The 17315-nt window shown below is 33.0% G+C and overlaps 2 protein-coding genes across 2 annotated transcripts; one reads left to right on the top strand and one right to left on the bottom strand.

The window, feature by feature from the left end:
* Nucleotides 1-2645: 2645 nt before the first annotated feature.
* Nucleotides 2646-7416, bottom strand: LOC11437574 (importin subunit alpha). The gene is made up of 10 exons (XM_003610285.4): nucleotides 7128-7416; nucleotides 6866-6965; nucleotides 6696-6784; nucleotides 6452-6583; nucleotides 6192-6377; nucleotides 5944-6107; nucleotides 5775-5853; nucleotides 5213-5338; nucleotides 3399-3526; nucleotides 2646-3297 (listed from the first exon to the last, which is right to left on the bottom strand). Exons 2-10 carry the CDS (start codon nucleotides 6942-6944, stop codon nucleotides 2880-2882), a joined length of 1401 nt encoding a protein of 466 aa, XP_003610333.2. The 5' UTR covers nucleotides 6945-6965; nucleotides 7128-7416; the 3' UTR covers nucleotides 2646-2879.
* Nucleotides 7417-10978: 3562 nt separating this feature from the next.
* On the top strand, nucleotides 10979-17091 carry LOC11441075 (omega-6 fatty acid desaturase, chloroplastic). The gene is made up of 10 exons (XM_003610283.4): nucleotides 10979-11127; nucleotides 11217-11280; nucleotides 11695-11939; nucleotides 12344-12487; nucleotides 12646-12797; nucleotides 13539-13661; nucleotides 13792-13969; nucleotides 15472-15590; nucleotides 16209-16323; nucleotides 16663-17091. Exons 1-10 carry the CDS (start codon nucleotides 11089-11091, stop codon nucleotides 16822-16824), a joined length of 1341 nt encoding a protein of 446 aa, XP_003610331.1. The 5' UTR covers nucleotides 10979-11088; the 3' UTR covers nucleotides 16825-17091.
* Nucleotides 17092-17315: the final 224 nt, after the last annotated feature.

The following is a 17315-nucleotide window of genomic DNA, read 5'->3' as shown; positions in this document are numbered from 1 at the left end:
TCATTAATTCACAATAGTTGTCGGTTTTGGTTTTGGTTTTGGATAAAAAAAAAAAATAAAAAAAAAAAAAAAAAATCACTTTCATACAATGTGAGACACGTGTGTCCATGTTTGGAGGATTAGTGCTTGTTACACTTGCACTTTCCTTCTATGTACTTAGTGGGGCTGGACATAAATGGCCCAAACGGTCCAGCCTATCAGACTTGTTGGGGGTGATTGCATTGGTCGGATATATCGAGTTATTCGGTTAATACAGGTGAATGTCAATGGATTTCGTTGGTTAGTAAGGGTCGGCTTTGGTAGGGCTAATCTAGTCCAACGAAAACCGAATATGAAGGATCCGGTTTGTTGTATTTTTAACAACACTTGTTTCACTCAAACCCTAATCTCATCTCAATCATTTGTAGTTCCTCTCTCATTTCAGTTTACAGTCTCTCTCTTCATTCATCTTTCATCTATCTTTCACTATTTCCCAGTAAAAACCTACACTCAAACTCTAATCTTCATCATTTCTAGAAAATCCATACCTTCGAATCCAGCAAAACTCAGCAATACAATGATAAATTTTCATCGTCCTTTTCTATTGTAACTTGTATGATTCATTCATATAAAAATTGATTGACACCAACACTGCTTAGACTATCTACAATGAAAGAGTCTTACTTTTTTTTATTTGACGACTAAAAGACATTCCCATTTGGAGACGACAAAATGAGTACCCAATGAGAATGTGTGCTTTGTGAAACATCTTTCTATTGGTGGAATTCACGTTTTTTAATGTTAAAATATTGAAACGTAATGATACATAGTTATTGATAGATAATTAACGAGTCATGTTTAAGAATTTTATCCGACGTATTAGGTTAAAGGAATTGACTACCTATTAGACTACTATTGAATTGACTACCTATTAGACTACTATTGAAAAAAATTATAAATGAGTGATGTATACATGTAAAAGATGACTATACAGTCTATACTTACCTTACGATCAAATTTCGAATTAACAGAACTTATTTCCCTTTAAAATCGCAGGGTTAACAAAAGAAGAAGAAAATGTATTTCTTTACATCACAAAAAATTAACAAACTAAGAGCAATAAAACACCCCTAAAAAAAAAGAGCACTAAATATAATAAAAGGCACGATCCTTAGTCACTATCCGATATATTAGCATGATAATTAGCTTTTTTGAAGACATGATGAAAATAAGTTCTTCGACTAGGTTGCTGGAGAAGAGATGAACTCTTGAAGTAGTTGATCACAATATGTATTTAGAAACGGAAAGAGTATCTTAAAAGTTGAAATTTTTGTCTTTTCAATACAAGTTATTTTTTAATTCCATTTTTAGTTTCGGTACAAGATAATATGACCTCTTAAATTACCGTAGAAACGTTGGACAAAATAGTCATTAAAATCTCAAATGATTCTCTAGAGGCAAATTTATTGAAAGAGCGGAGGTGTGAACCATCTACAACATTGATTTTGAAACAATCCATTGGAGGGGTTGCGAGACAACTTGGATTGCATGAATACTATAGGAGCAACCTTTAAACATATATAATTAAACTTATCTTTGAGGTAGATGAAGTGCACTTGAAAGTGTTATACTCCGTGGGGATCTATTCTACACAATTATGAAAAGAGCATTACTTTACTTTTTCCAACCCTACGCCTTTCCTCATGCGCTCTATTTTTTTTTCCTTCCAAAATTAGAGCATTACGGATTATATAATCCGGAATGACGTTTTCTTTTGTTAAAGGGTGGAAAAATGAGTAACGGGTTTTTCCGGATTTTGTAATCCGGAAACTTCAAAAAGTATGGCGCGTTACATGATGTTTCCGGATTACATAATCCGGAAACCCCCTAAACACATTTTTTTCAAGGTAAAACAGTTCGGATTATACAATCTGAACTGTATCAGCACAAATTCTAGGGACAATATTAATCTTCCTAACTCTCATCCTTCTGTTTTGGGTCATTGTTACCTGTTCTTAGTCAAAAATCGGGTTTTCGGACTACTTGATCGGATTGCTCCAAAACTTCCCCAGAAAATCAGAAAAAATTCAAGGACCATGACTCCCATAGAAAGGACTTCTTACGGGACTCCGCACCTCAAAATACAAAATTCCATCGTTTAGACCAATTTTTCATTTTTTTTTTAATTTTTCATATTCTCAGAAAAATCCGAAAAAATTCGAATTAGTTTTATTTGATTTTTAGAATTTTTTGGTGCTATTTTCATATTTTTATGATTTTATTTGACAGGTTTTTAGCATTTTTTACTTAGTTTTTTTGTTGTTTTTAAAAGCAAAACTGCTGAAATGTGAGAGAGTGTGATAGTTGATTATACATAAGAATTCTCCGGATTATAAAATCCGGAATAGTAAACATGAATCTGGATTTTAAAATCCGGAATGTACGAGGGCATTTTTGAAAATTTTACAGGACGCGAGAGAAGGCCATAGGGTGGGAAAAGTAATATTCTTATGAAAATGGGTGTTAGTAATACAAAGGCCCTATAATGTTAACAATGAGTATGATAACTTTTCTTGTTTTTAGTCATGGCTTTGAAGCTTTCTGTACGTTGGAGTTTGTTTAGGGGACAACTGCGAAAAATGGCACCGAAAATGGAGCAACAAGAGTAAGAAGAGGAAGGAGTTTGAGGAGTGTTATTGGATTCAGCGCTACCGGTTGAGTTTGTGTTTTTCCTCATGATTTTTGGAGTTTAAGGAGAGGCATTTTATCATCAACAAGTAAAATGAACAAAACCAAATTCACATGGAATTACTCCTCCTAGTATATACTTATTCCTCTATACAATAAATCGTCATGGGTCCTTGCTGCTGCAACATACTTTCTCCCCCAACGAAATATCACTAGACAAGACACCATGAAGTTAGTGTCTCATCTTCATCTTCCAACCAATATCTCTCGAGAATTTTAGCAGCCTTCTCATAAATTTCTCTGTCTTCATGACTATCCAAGTTTTCAATCTTTTCCAATCCCTTAACATCCTCTATCATCTGAGCATACAAATTGACATCTCCCGTGTTACCAAATCTTTTCTCTGCTTCTCCAACCTTCAGAAATTTCTCCAAACCTTTTTCCAATCCCTCAACATCCTTTATCGTCTGAGCATACAAGTTGACATCTCCGGTGTTACTTATGCTTTTCTCTGCTTCTCCAACCTTTAGAAAATTCTCAAGACCTTCTAGACAAACAGTAACTATTCTTGGATCAGGGCAAACTAGCAAATCACACAGAGGCTTAATGCAACCCTGGCTCACCAAGTACCTTGTAATAACAGCAACGTGTGGTTAGTTAATATGAAAACTCTCAATGTTGCCAGCATGAAGCAGTGCCATAAAATAACAATTAAAAATAACATCACCTACTTGATATGCTCGTGGGTACCACCAGATGTAACATTAGTGAGTGCCTGTGCAACTTCCTTTGTAATGTCAAACTCTGCATTTTGAAGAAGATTGACTAGGGGAGCAATCAGACCAGCTTCAATAACAGCCTGCGTAATGCATAAAAGGTAGAGTTTAGAGTGCTTTTTCGGTAAATAAGCCAACTAAAAATATGTACTTGGCAGTAAAATGCAAAAACACTCAAGCCTCAACCAAAAACAGAAAACATAATGCCAATAGTCAAGCGTAACAATACATTCTCTTCAGTGATGTATTTACAACAAAATGGAAAATAAGGGTTTACAATCACCTAAAATTCCAACTAATACTCTTTTTTCTTTTTGATAAAGAATCAAACTTATACTCTGATTGGTGCAACCCGAGAACTAAATATATCATCAACATGCGTCAAAAACTTAAAGGGAAAATTACAAAGACCTCCCCTTAGGTTAGGTTAAAAGACACACACCTCCCCTCTAGTTTCAAAAATACAATTACCTCCCCTCAATATAACTCTGTTAATCATCAGTTAATTCAGACTTACAATAGATAGTCTTGATACTATGAATTATCCCTCTCTATGATTGAATGCATCAACCGCTGCAACTAATTGAACCCAAAAATGTTAATCCAAATCTTTATTTCCATCTCTGTTATGACTTTCAAATTCATAAGTCCAGTAATGAATCGAAGTGTGCTAAAGCAATTAGACTTTGTCGATCTTCTGCCACTACTACCTGATATGGGTCCTTCTTTCTGCCATGATATCATTTTGATTAGCTGGCGAGCTCAAGTGAGTAATAACGATTCAAATCCTTCCTTGTTTAGAGCACTTTGTAATGCATATATGGATGGCCATATCTCTGCCTTGGTTTATTGAAGGTATTTTCTACACCAAATCACAGTTTCCACTCTTGTTCTAGATAAATCTAATGTGCTTTTTCTATATATACACGACATTTACTCTATATATTTAAGCTTCCTGCTATAGTCTGGTGTAACACCGCTTCCTTCAAGCATACTTTACATGTATCTAACATTTATTAGATGACAATAATTTTTACCAATAGTCAGATAGGCAGTTAAACAAATATTGCGGTGAATGTATTGTATCTGTCCTATATCCTAGTTAGTAGTGCTATACCTTGACGTGTTTTAAGTGCATGACAATATAAAAGTAGGATTACATGGATTATCACTTCAATTGCAATGGCAACAAGCAATCATGTGGTGCCACCGTTCATTCCTAACTATCTCTAAAAATTAAAAGAAAGAATGCCACCAAAAACTTCGTAATGCAAAGCCTAAAAGAAGTCATTTGATCAACACAACTATGCTCACGTAAAATATTACTGTTGACAAGAAAAATATCACTTCAATAAATAAATTTAAGACTAAGATCGCGAATTTCAATTTTCAGCTTCAAGTCTATTTGCATTTTAACAGAAAGATAAGTGTTTAAGAAAGAAGGGAGGTATCAATCAATTTAATGAAAACTTAAGGGAGGTTAGTGTCGATTTTAAAACTAGAGGGGGTGTCTTTGTAATTTAAAGAAAACTTAAGGGAGGTGACTGTAATTTTCCCAAACTTAAATATATATCATCAGCAAGAGTACAATGGTTATTATTGCACCACATCTCCATCTCAAATAACATGTAGCAATTTATATGTATGTGATACCCAAACATCATCAAACTTGAAGCAAAACATGAGCTTAAAGAAATTAACATTGTACTTTATTAAGCATGAAATTTAGCATCATTTGAGTATCAAAAAGATGGGATTTATAAGCTTACCTGTATCTGCTCTCTGTTTCCAGCTGTAATGTTTGACAAAGTCCTGCAAGCTTCTTTCTTAATACTTTTCTTGGGATGGGTCAACAGGCTCAAAAGACATGGGAGTAAACCATGATTGACAATAGCCTGACAAAAAGAATCCTACCAAATCAGGTAATTCTCACATGACACATGTTAAGACATAATACAAGGGGTGAGAATATATTCATGGTAATAAATATTAGTGAATCACCAGCAGTGACTAGCAAGTAACATTTCGTTACTCGCAAGATTAATTCCCCTATCCCCTCAAAAAACAAAACTGATTCCTAGGCTAATATTTCTAAAATTCTCTATCAAGCTTCAACAACCACATAGCATTTTGGTGTTTTCTCTTAATCAAATTAGACTTACAAAACTTACCAATCAATAATTACAGACTATAATATTTCAAATTTTAATTATATTTCCAAAATAACTAACACAACACTAACTCGGTACTTTGCTCCATAAAAGGTAAATTTAATTAGAAATAATTAGGTAGCAGCTAATTATAACAATTCCCAATCCATTATGACAATACCTGAGTCTGCATATCATCTCCAGATACAATATTTCCCACTGTGCGAAGTGCAGGAAACAGCGCTGAAAGAGATGGTTCCCTTCAAAACATGCACATACATTTAGAGCCAAAATAATCAATACTTGCAATAGAACATTGGTTGACGAGGGATATAAGAATTGGTACTTACAGAAGGATTTGCACCAGTCTACCACATACACCTGCCTCGATCACCGCTTGGATATTATCACTTGTTCCATCAGAAAGATACGAGAGTGCCCAACATGCCTCGGTCAGGACGACTTCATCTTTGGAAAAAACCAAACACTTGAGAGCGGGAAGCGCTGACCTCACCTGTCCATCAAAATTCTAGTATTAATACACAGATAAAGGTCATCTCAGAGGTTCAGTTTTATTTTAACTAAAAACAACAACTACCTGCTCAAGTGCGGGTTGTGGCTTGCCCCTGCAAAAGTTTGACAGCGTCCAAACGGCATTTCTCAGCCTATAAAGCCCTTCTTGCTCATTCAGCTGGGATAAAAGTAGGATCAGGGCACCGTGACTGAGAACAAGATCACGGCCTCTAGGGGAATCACCAGCAATGTTTCCCAATGCCCACGCAGCCTACAATTTCAGAGTTTTGGTGTTAAAAAGGACAATCCCGGTTCTACTGCTATTACAATTTAGTATTAACATACCTGGCCCCGAACATCGTCACATGGTGAACTAAGAAGCTTGACAAACATTGGTACTGCGCCATGATCAACTACCACCTTAGTGTTCTCAGAAGTTCCAGCTGCTATGTTTGTGAGTGCCCAAGCAGCCTCAAGCTAAACAAACAAAGTCACACAAACAAACAACCAATCAATACAACAAGATTTCAACAACACCACATTGCATAAATTTCCAAAAGTTTAAAAAAGAAAATGACAAGTTTAAAACCTGAAGTTGAGGAAAATCCCCCTTGTCTAGAAATTGAACAAAACGGGGAACAACACCAGATTGAATAACATCATCAATCGGAGGTTTGTCTGCACAACAAACATCAAGAATCAAAGCAACATAATGATAATGATAATGCATTAAAAACATCAAATAAAATCAACGGTTACCAACGGAAAGACGCTTCCGAAATTCCGTAGTTGCTTCGAGTTGTTGGCTGTTATCATCGGACCAGATATCAGCAACCATTGTGGAAGACTCTCTTCTCAACTGCAACAAATCCAAAATCAAATGAAATCATTGTTTTCATAACTAACTATCACTGAACCTGACATAAAAAAAAAAAAAAAAATCAAATCCAAACACATGAACGTGACTCAGAGATTGAATCATGCCCAACAATCACAATCAAAACCCTAAAGTGATGGTTACCTTTTTCTCGAGAATGGAGGAAGAGTGTTGAGGTTGAAGAAGAACTTCACGTCGTTTCTTGAAGAGACGGTAGTGGTAGGCGGCGTCAATCCAATGATTTGGGAATTGATATGCAAAACCCTAGTTTACTATTGAGAGAGTGAGAGTGATAAATGGGATTATGGTTGGAGGTTTAAATAGGTTTGGGTTTTGGGGTTGTATTTCGTGACGGTAGGAGATTTTGACTGTGCAATTTGATTCCAACTAAAAATATTTTCAAACGATATTTCTTGGATAAAGAGCAAACCATCAATAGTTTTAGTTAAGGCAAACCAATGAGATCCTTCATGCCTTACTAAAGGTAGCCACGTGATTAACATATGTTTCTTGATATATCATAATTATGGTTGGAAATGAGTCGAGTCGAGTCGAATTTGTTCGAGCTCGACTCAATAAGAATTGGTTCAACTCAAAACTCAACTCGGGTTCGATATGAATTTTTTTAACTCGAGTTCAGCTCGTTTAAAGCTCGCGAACAATTCGATTCGACTCATTAAGTTCAACTCGTTTGTTTAAATCATATAACTTAAAAGTTTTTTCTTTAAAAAAAATCCAATTTTTTAGATCTTTCATGTTTTAATTTTAAGTGCAATTATATTCATATTTTTTTCACATAGAAACTACTGCAAAACATAAGAGAATTAACAAAATAGCAAAACAGAGAGCTTCAAAGTTTGCATAAGAATCCCTCAAAAAAAAAAAAGTTTGCATAAGAATAGCATCTCAAAATAAACCCCCACTTAAATTTTACTATACACCACTCAACATTCAATATAGGAACTACACAAAAGAAAACTAAAACATCGCAGTATAAATCATAATAAAAATAATTCGGATTTGAATGTTAGTAGAAAGGAAGATGGTAGTTAGAGAGATGAATGTGGTTTGTTCAATAATCACTAACGCCAGAGGTGAGGAGTTGAATGTTTGACGTTGCTTACTTACGTTGCCGTCTTGCCTTTTTGTTATCGTCATTTAGAAAAAAGAACACAAAAAGTTTATTTTTTTTGTTGGAAAGGAGAGTAATGGTTAAAGACTAGGTTTAAGAAACAATGTACTATAAATTAGTATTAATTAGATTTTCCACATGTGATGTCGCACGGGTTATATACATTGTAGACGTAGTAGACAAAAACAAATCTTAATGCATATCAAAGAGAATGAAATATGTGGTCCCAAATATATGCAGATGTTGGAATTCGAACCTCAGACACCACACTTATTCACCTTAAAAATATTAATTTTTATCATGTTACTTCATTCTTTGTTAAAATTATATGTCAATGTTATATTATTGGTATGACTTCATCTTTTTTTTTTTTTGACAAAATGTTACTTCATTCTTTTGTAAAAATTATATGTTAATGTTATATTATGTACTTAAAAATAACTCATTCTTAACCTCAACATGTAAAATATTTTATTTAAATAATTTTTCTTTTATCGAATATTTGGCCTTTACCGTAAATGATGCCCTTTAACTGTTTGTTGAAATGTTTCTACCAACTGTTTATATAGATTGCAAAATTCTGGTGTATTTTGTGGTAGATATTTAACAAAGAGAGTTTAGTTCTAATTTTGATGAAAAGTGTAATATTAACATAAAAATGTTGCTATAATCTTTCAAAACCCTTTTATTGCAATAGAACGATTTGTTTTGTTGAAGAAATAGGACGATTTGTTTTGAAGAAATAGGGGAAATAAAGCGATGCCGATTTGCCTTGTTCATGAAAATAGGAGATTATGTGTGAGCATTAGGGTTGTTCATGAAAATAGGAGATTAGGTGTGAGCATTAGGGTTAAAACAGTAAAATTATGCAATAGGGTTTAGGTTAAAATTAGGGCTTACGAGTTAACTTTAATATATAAGAAGATAAGAAGATAAGAAGATTAGGTGAGAGCATTAGGGTTGTTCATGAAAATAGGAGATTAGGTGTGAGCATTAGGGTTAAAACAGTAAAATTATGCAATAGGGTTTAGGTTAAAATTATGGCTTACGGATTAACTTTAATATATAAAGAAGATTAAAAGAAACCATAAGTCAAGTTATATATTTCCCACATATTTCAAGGTATATAATTTCAAGGAAATGGGTATACTATATATTTTTAAGATGGAAGTAATATTTTTAAAGAAAAAAGATAAAGTTTAAGGTACTACCTCCGTCCCTAATTATATGGCCATTTTGAAAAAAAAATGGAAATTAAGATAGTAAATATTTGTATTAAATATGTTTGTAATTAGTATTGTTTTTACAATTTTATCCTTTAAGAGAAAGATGGTTTATGTTTTCAACATTGTTATTTATTGTTGATTGAAGAAAAATATGTATAATTAATAGGGGCATGTATGTAAATAAATAATTAATGTAGGTGGAAATAGCAAGTGAGTCTTATAAAAAGGGACAAAAAAAATTCTCAAAAGGATCTTATAATTAGGGACGGAGGTAATATATAATAACTTAAAAATACATAATTTAAGGTATATTAACTTTGAAAATATATATAATTTAACTTTTTTTTTTAATCAAGTTAACTCATGAATCGAACGAGTCGAACTATATGTAGTTTAAGTTAAACTCATCTAATAAATGAATTTAATTTTTAGTTCATGTTCAACTCATTTGGTTCACAAACTAAGTTCAATTAATTAATGTTGATTCAAGTTTTAAATTATCTTTGAGTTGTCTCGGTTTATTGTCAACCTTAACCACAATATATTTACAATTTAATGTCTAATGAAATTTTATAAGCATGTTCCTTTCAAAAATAAAAAATAAAAAACATGTTACCGGAATGTTCAATTAATTGGTCGCTTTCTTCGAGGGTTAAAAATTTGTTAACCTAATTATTAATTTTTTTTGTGTTAACATCCAACATTTAGGGAAAATGGACCTTGATAATCTAGAATTCCGTTTGAGATAAGTACAGTCTAGTCAAAATATATTTTACTTTAAAATCAAACTCAGACTCTCAAACAAATCATCTTTCGATTGAGTTCATTAATTATTTTAGCTCAATTACCTGATTGTTGATTAAATTATTATTATTTTAGCTCAATTTGTTGTTGATTAAATCATTTGATTTAACTAAGTCAAACACAATTATGATTTGGTGAAATACACATAACAAAAATGCAATAAGTTTTTAAATAATGGGTAATGCTAACAAGATCTCAAAAATATAAACGGTTGATGAAATTTAGATAGAAATAGTTACTTTTTGTTGTTTCAATGTATTGAATGCGTAATTTCTAAGATAAAATTATTTTAAAGTGTCACAAGAAACTTGTTCGCATTTTTCTTAAATAATTGTAAATTCTTAATAATTTATAATTTGGAAAAAAGTAACTAATGTATTAAAAAGTGAAATGAATTATGACAATTTTTTTTAGTAATGATATTTGTACAACTTTTTTGAGATAATTTTTTTTTAGTAATGATATTTGTACAATCTTGATATTTTCCCTTTTCATTTGTCATAAACAATAGAAAGAGAATAAAAATAAAATGTGAGTATAAAATAGAAAGTCGTACAAATATCATTTTTTTTTTTTAACAAATGAGTTATTCATAATGGAGAAATGATATTTGTACAATCATTATATGACAACTCTCTCTCTCGTTGTTTTTCTCTCTCTAATATTTTTGATCAATAAAAAAAAAAAAATTGTCTCAAAAATTATCATCACAAAATGGATGTACAAATATCATTTCTCAATTTTATAATGGGAGTGTGTGTATAAAGAAAGTGAAGTGAAAAGGTACGAAAGAATGGATACATGCGGCTGCAATGGTCTATCGATCTGCGTCCACATTTGGTGGGTCCCACACCAAACAAGTCTCTCTCTCGCCAAATAAAAAGAGTTTATCTTTCAGAGAGACTGTGTGAGAGAGAGAGAGAGCTCAATTTCATCTCAAAAAATGGCTTGCACCTCTGCAAATTCATTACTCCAATTAAAGGTTTTCCATTCTTTTCCCTCTCATTCGTTTTAACTCTTGTATAAATACAAATATATCTTAGCTTTATACGGTTTTGTTTGTTTTTGCAGGGTTCTTCATTCCAGAGGCCAATTTTGAATTTGAGAACAAACATTTCTGCTCCTTACTCACCCGGTATTCTATTCATCTTCTTCCTTAATTACTTTACTATTTTGTTCTCTGCTCTTTCAATTCTTGTGGCAATTGAGTAATTAACAAAGAATTATGCAACATATTTTTTGCTTCAATGCTAATGCATGCAATGCAACTAAATGTGGAGCTTATGTTCAACTATTATTATGCAATTATGTATGAATAACATGGGTGCCTTTCCACCAAGCACGAATACTCCTCATATTAGGCGTGTCTTGTGTCTGATACTTTTGGTATCCGACACCAACACGACTCTGGCACATATCATTACCTTGAGTTATGTCATTTTCTCAAACTATTATTGGTGTCGATGTGTGTGTCTGTGTCCAGTGTCTGTGTCTGTATCTGTGCTTCATAGGTGCCTTTTAAATAATGATTTTTCATTCTGTGTCACAGGCTTATTTAACCTAAAAGGTGATGGGTTAATCCATAAAGGGTTCAGGCATCAAAGTCAAAAACATTTGACACCTAGAAATAAAGTTACAGTTATACGAGCTGTGGCAATTCCGGTAGAACCAGCTCCAGTGGAAAGTGCGGAGTACAGAAAACAACTAGCAGAACGCTATGGTTTTGAGCAAATTGGAGAGCCGCTTCCAGACAATGTTACATTAAAAGATGTCATTACTTCTCTTCCTAAGAAGGTGGGTTTTCTTATGATTTATGTCATGTTTTGCAGTGTTAGGGTTTTATAATTAAGTTTTAGAATTTAGGGTCACTTCTTTAGATTCTCTATTTCTTTTAATTGTTCTCCTAAATAACATTTTCTGGTGTGTTTTCTTCTTGGGTAAGGATATTAAGGAATTGTTCCTTATAGCATGGTTGTGTACATGTTTATATAAAACATCAACGATGAGAATAACATTTACCTCACTTTATGAGAAAGAGAAGGTGTCGAGTACTATACAATATACATGATTATTCTACACAATATACATGATTATTCTACACTAAGACAGAAAGGACCTGTCTTCTTTTATGTAATAAGTGCTCAGATTTCAATTTTTATTTATATATAAATCATGAGAATCATTTTAAAAATTTGAAGGTTTTTGAGATTGATGATGTTAAAGCATGGAAATCTGTTTTGATATCTGCCACTTCCTATGCGCTGGGGCTTCTTATGATTTCTAAAGCACCCTGGTATCTACTTCCTCTGGCTTGGGCTTGGACAGGGACTGCTGTAACTGGGGTTAGTTCAACTCATATTTTTCTTATAATTACTTGTTACTGGTTTCTCAAAGCCTTTTAACTTCTATCTCTCGACAGATCTTCTCCTCTTGAAGATCTTGGACATAAGACATGATTTGGGTGTAAATTTTGTGATCCTCTTTCCTTTTTGCCGCACAGTTCTTTGTTATAGGACATGATTGCGCTCACAAATCATTTTCAACAAACAAATTGGTAGAAGACATTGTTGGAACTCTGGCCTTTTTGCCACTAATTTATCCATATGAGCCATGGCGATTTAAGCACGACAAACATCATGCAAAAACAAACATGTAAGTGGGGTTCCCTCCTATTTTTGTTTTTCTAGGTGCATCTTGTATATCATCTAGCTTTAAATGTATGTTATAGACGGACTGACTAATATTTCTATTCAATGCATGAAGTGTGAAACTTAGTTAGTTTTTTGTCCTGAAAACCCATTATTAATATATATTTCAGTTGTTTAATCAAGGGAGGAAAAAGAGATTCACAGCTTAATTAAAATCATTAATGAGATGCCACATCGTTCTGTTAAATGTGTTATTTCCTCTTCCAATGTACATTCGTTCTCTGTCCAATCTGTACTTGATAGAACTCGCAAATTAGGAACAATGGAACAGTGTGTTGTTCAATGAAAAGGATGAATTCAAAGGCTCTACAACAAAGAAATGATTAATCCAGAGTCACAGTCTCCTAGGAACAAATGCATAAATGACCCAGCCACCTATTCTCTCTCCCTCAAATATCAGAATCACATGGAATCCATGGACTCTTCGCTAACTAACTAGTAGTCTCCTCTTCTGGCCCCACTGTTTTTCTCCTCGTGTAGACTTTCCGTATGGTGGAGTTGCTTCTATAATTGGCTCATCATCCTATCAGTACTTTGTGCTGAAAGTGTAAAATTCAGGCTTCATACAGTATATGTAAATCAAAAGCACTGTATAAGATGTGTAATATTAGCATCCATGTATGCACTGAGGATATAGCTTTTCTGTTTCGTTACTTTTAATTGTAAATCATCTCTAATGATACAGGTTGAAGGAAGATACTGCTTGGCAGCCTGTTTGGCAGGATGAGTTTGAGTCAAGTCCATTTTTGAGGAAAGCAATAATATATGGATATGGTCCATTTCGTTGCTGGATGTCTATAGCTCACTGGTATGGCCTTGAAACGTTTTTATATTATTCCCAAGGACTATTTCATTAACTTGAGCAGCCTTGATTTCAATTTTTTTACATATAGAATTTTAGTTTATACCGTATCTTGATGTAAACTAATTTCTTTCAGGTTGGTCTCTCACTTTGATTTGAAGACGTTCAGACCAAATGAAATAAAGAGGGTGAAGATAAGTTTGGCTTGTGTTTTCGCCTTTATAGCAATTGGATGGCCATTAATTATTTACAAGACTGGAATCATGGGATGGATAAAATTCTGGTTGATGCCATGGTTGGGCTATCACTTCTGGGTAATTTCACTTGTCTTGTAAATTAATATTTTGTTTATCACCATGTCTTTTTTGTTTTTATTTCTTTTGTTTGGATGGATCTTAATTACTGTTTAGCCTAGATAGAGAGGAAGCCAATAATCAGTCACTGGATTGAACTTTGATTTATGTATTGAAGTAGAATTGGTTAGCGACTATTACCGAGCTTTAATGTATATATAGTGCCCACTCACAATCTTATATTAAAAGAATGGAACAATATAAAACTATCCCTAGTTGCATGCGTTGTATGCTGCCGGAAAATTTAGGGCAAGATGGGGGAGTTCAGCAGGGGCCCTGATTCCCTACAAACGATGGTTCTAATTTTAAATTTTCCACTATATTACACGCAGTTTATTTTTATAAAAGTAAAAAATTGCCCTTAAGTCACTAAATTTGTTGAAGAACAACCATGCTTTAGCACGCAAGGTGAGGTTAGATACGTAGATCAGACAACACTGTGATTCCATATCTTATAGTAGGTTAAAAGATGTACCATTTACCTCTAAATATCTCTTAATAGTCTGGTCTATAGTTTTTCTTGGTCTCTCTCTACCTATAGGTGTTGCACTATTCTCCATCTGGTCAGCCCTCTTTATTGTTGCTCCTATGAGTATTCTCCTAACATGTCCAACCCACCCGAAGGCAGTATCCTATTATCTTTTTCTATAGTGCAAGATATCCTATAGGTCATGTTCACTATAATCCCCTATAGCCGCTATAAATGCATTCAATGGTTTATTTTATTAATTAGAAATGAGTTTAAGTCTAAATGTACGAGATATTAATAAGTAAAAAGAGAAAATTGAAAGAAAGTTTGAAGCATATTCAAAGTAGTGAAGATTCATTTTAAAGATAAAAATGGATGAGTATACAGTACATTCAAGTATTAAACAACTCAAGGCAAATGAATCAGAGTATTCAAAAAATAGCAAGATCATAAAATCAATTTACCTATCTTCATTGATTTTTTTTACAGTGGTTTAATAATAGGTGAAACTTATTGTACAAGTTCAACTTACAAACCTATGATGCTTTCTATCTTTTAAATGATAATTTTTGTCATTTAAATATATTGACTTCATATTTTCGCTCTGTTGGTGAATTTTCTACAGCACTGCACAATTTATTAGTTATAGATAAATATAACATTATGTTTCTTTTTACAAAATATAATGATTTTATGAAAGGAGATACTAGTGTAAAATAAAGTGTCTTGGCCAATTTGAAAGCATTCATGTAATGTAAGCCTCTAAATATGTTATCAGGTTAAGTTAGACCTTAGGTTGTACCTGAAAAATACGTTATCATGCTTTCTTTATTCTTTTCTTTTTTTTTAACTTTCTAGAGGTATTTCTTTGCTTTAGTAGGTTATTTATCCCCCCCCCCCAAATATTTAGACTGTGTTTGAATATGAATTTTCATGATGTAATTAATACTGTGGGCCATATATCTAAGAGGTATCCTTTTGCTTTCAATCATAGATGAGCACTTTCACCATGGTGCATCATACTGCACCACACATACCATTCAAAAACTCAGAAGAATGGAATGCTGCACAAGCACAGCTTAATGGAACCGTTCATTGTGCTTACCCTCAATGGTAATGTATTTTTTTCTGCTTGTTGTATTCTAATTTATGTTTTTCTTGTCATTAATAAGACGCATGGATGTGGTATATGCTAAATAAGTTCGCTACTGTTGATTTTTTTTTCTTTCATTGCTCTTTTGAAATGAGTGTTATTTTATTCTGTGAATACTGAATAATTTATCGACTTGGCTCTACATATTCTTTGCATTTGCACCGTATTAAGGAAATAGGACAAGCAAAGTACTTAAAATATGATCAGAGAAAATGGATAGTCGAGAGTGTTTACTATCTACGGTGGCATATTGTAGTTGATATTTCAAGTGAAAGAGATTTTTATAAGTGCCTGTGTATTGCATTATACATACAAATCCATAATTGGTGGATGGTATCTCAGGTTGATTATCATGTCTATTATAAATCACCTTAGAAATGTTTTAATGCTTACAATATCCCGATGTCCATGCAAATCTCTTGCCTGTGAATTGTTAAATTTAAGTATCTCCTTATGTTACGCTCCCTGTGTTGCTCATATTTATTAACAATTTTAGTTTTTTCCCCTTCTTCTCATGATTTCTTAACTTGATGGCCTATATTGACTAACCGCTATATTCTGACTTCTTTTCTGTACAGGATCGAGATCCTATGCCATGATATTAATGTCCATATTCCACACCATATATCCCCGAAAATACCGAGCTATAATTTACGAGCAGCCCATAAATCCATCCAAGAAAATTGGGGAAAGGTAAAGTCAATAATGTCAATATCATTTTATGCTTCTTCATGAAAAAAATGAGGGATCCCATTTTTCTTCCACTTTTTCCAGTCTTAATATTAAGAAAAGTAATGAAAATGTTAAAACAGTATTTGCTTTGCCACCAAAACATACTTTTCGACATAAGTCCAAATTAAAGATTTGGAAGTTTTGTTTATTCCAGTCATGCAGATTTGTTTGTGTTTAAACAGAGTTAATCAACTCTAAAACATTATCAATGTCTAACTAAACTCTAATTCCATGGTTCAAATTTCTAGATGAAATTTTAGCTAATTATTGGGATTATTTTGTTATGTTTTGGAAAAACAGTATCTGAACGAGGCTAGTTGGAATTGGCGATTGATGAAGACAATCATGACAGTGTGTCATGTGTACGATAAGCAGCAAAATTATGTCTCCTTTGATGAAGTTGCTCCTAAAGAATCTCGTCCAATTAGATTTTTGAAGAAAGTAATGCCTGATTATGCCTAATTAGGTCCAAGTTGGCTTATTTTCATGCAATTTTTTTATGTATCAGAGTAGGTAGGTATACCATTCATTTTCTTTTTTACGTGTTCAATAGTATTGCATAATATGGTTCCATTTTTCATATCACATAACAAGGGGAAATTACTTGGAGCTCCCTTTAAGTTTACATCTTATGGTAATCATATTATCTAGTTGCAAACCCTGAGGGACATTCATTAGGTTAATGTAGACATTATATTAATCTGAACCTGATTTTTCTTAGGACGATCACGTTGGAAGAGTATTATATTATGCATAAACAGATGTCTAACGGATATAAAATCATGTGAGTGTGTTGTTTGAGACTTTGAGCTTAATGCCTAATAATGAGTACTGACATTTTTTATGCTTTGTTTTTATACATTACTGACATAGTAACATTTAAGTCTATTATTTATTTTCTTTTTGGTCTAAGAAAAGCTCATATTCAACCATAACTGTTTGCAAATTTCAAA

The sequence above is a fragment of the Medicago truncatula genome, chromosome 4, assembly GCF_003473485.1.
Source record: "Medicago truncatula cultivar Jemalong A17 chromosome 4, MtrunA17r5.0-ANR, whole genome shotgun sequence".
Classification (NCBI taxonomy): domain Eukaryota; kingdom Viridiplantae; phylum Streptophyta; class Magnoliopsida; order Fabales; family Fabaceae; genus Medicago; species Medicago truncatula.
Note: the sequence above shows the minus strand (reverse complement) of the source record. Positions and strands in the feature narration are given on the sequence as shown.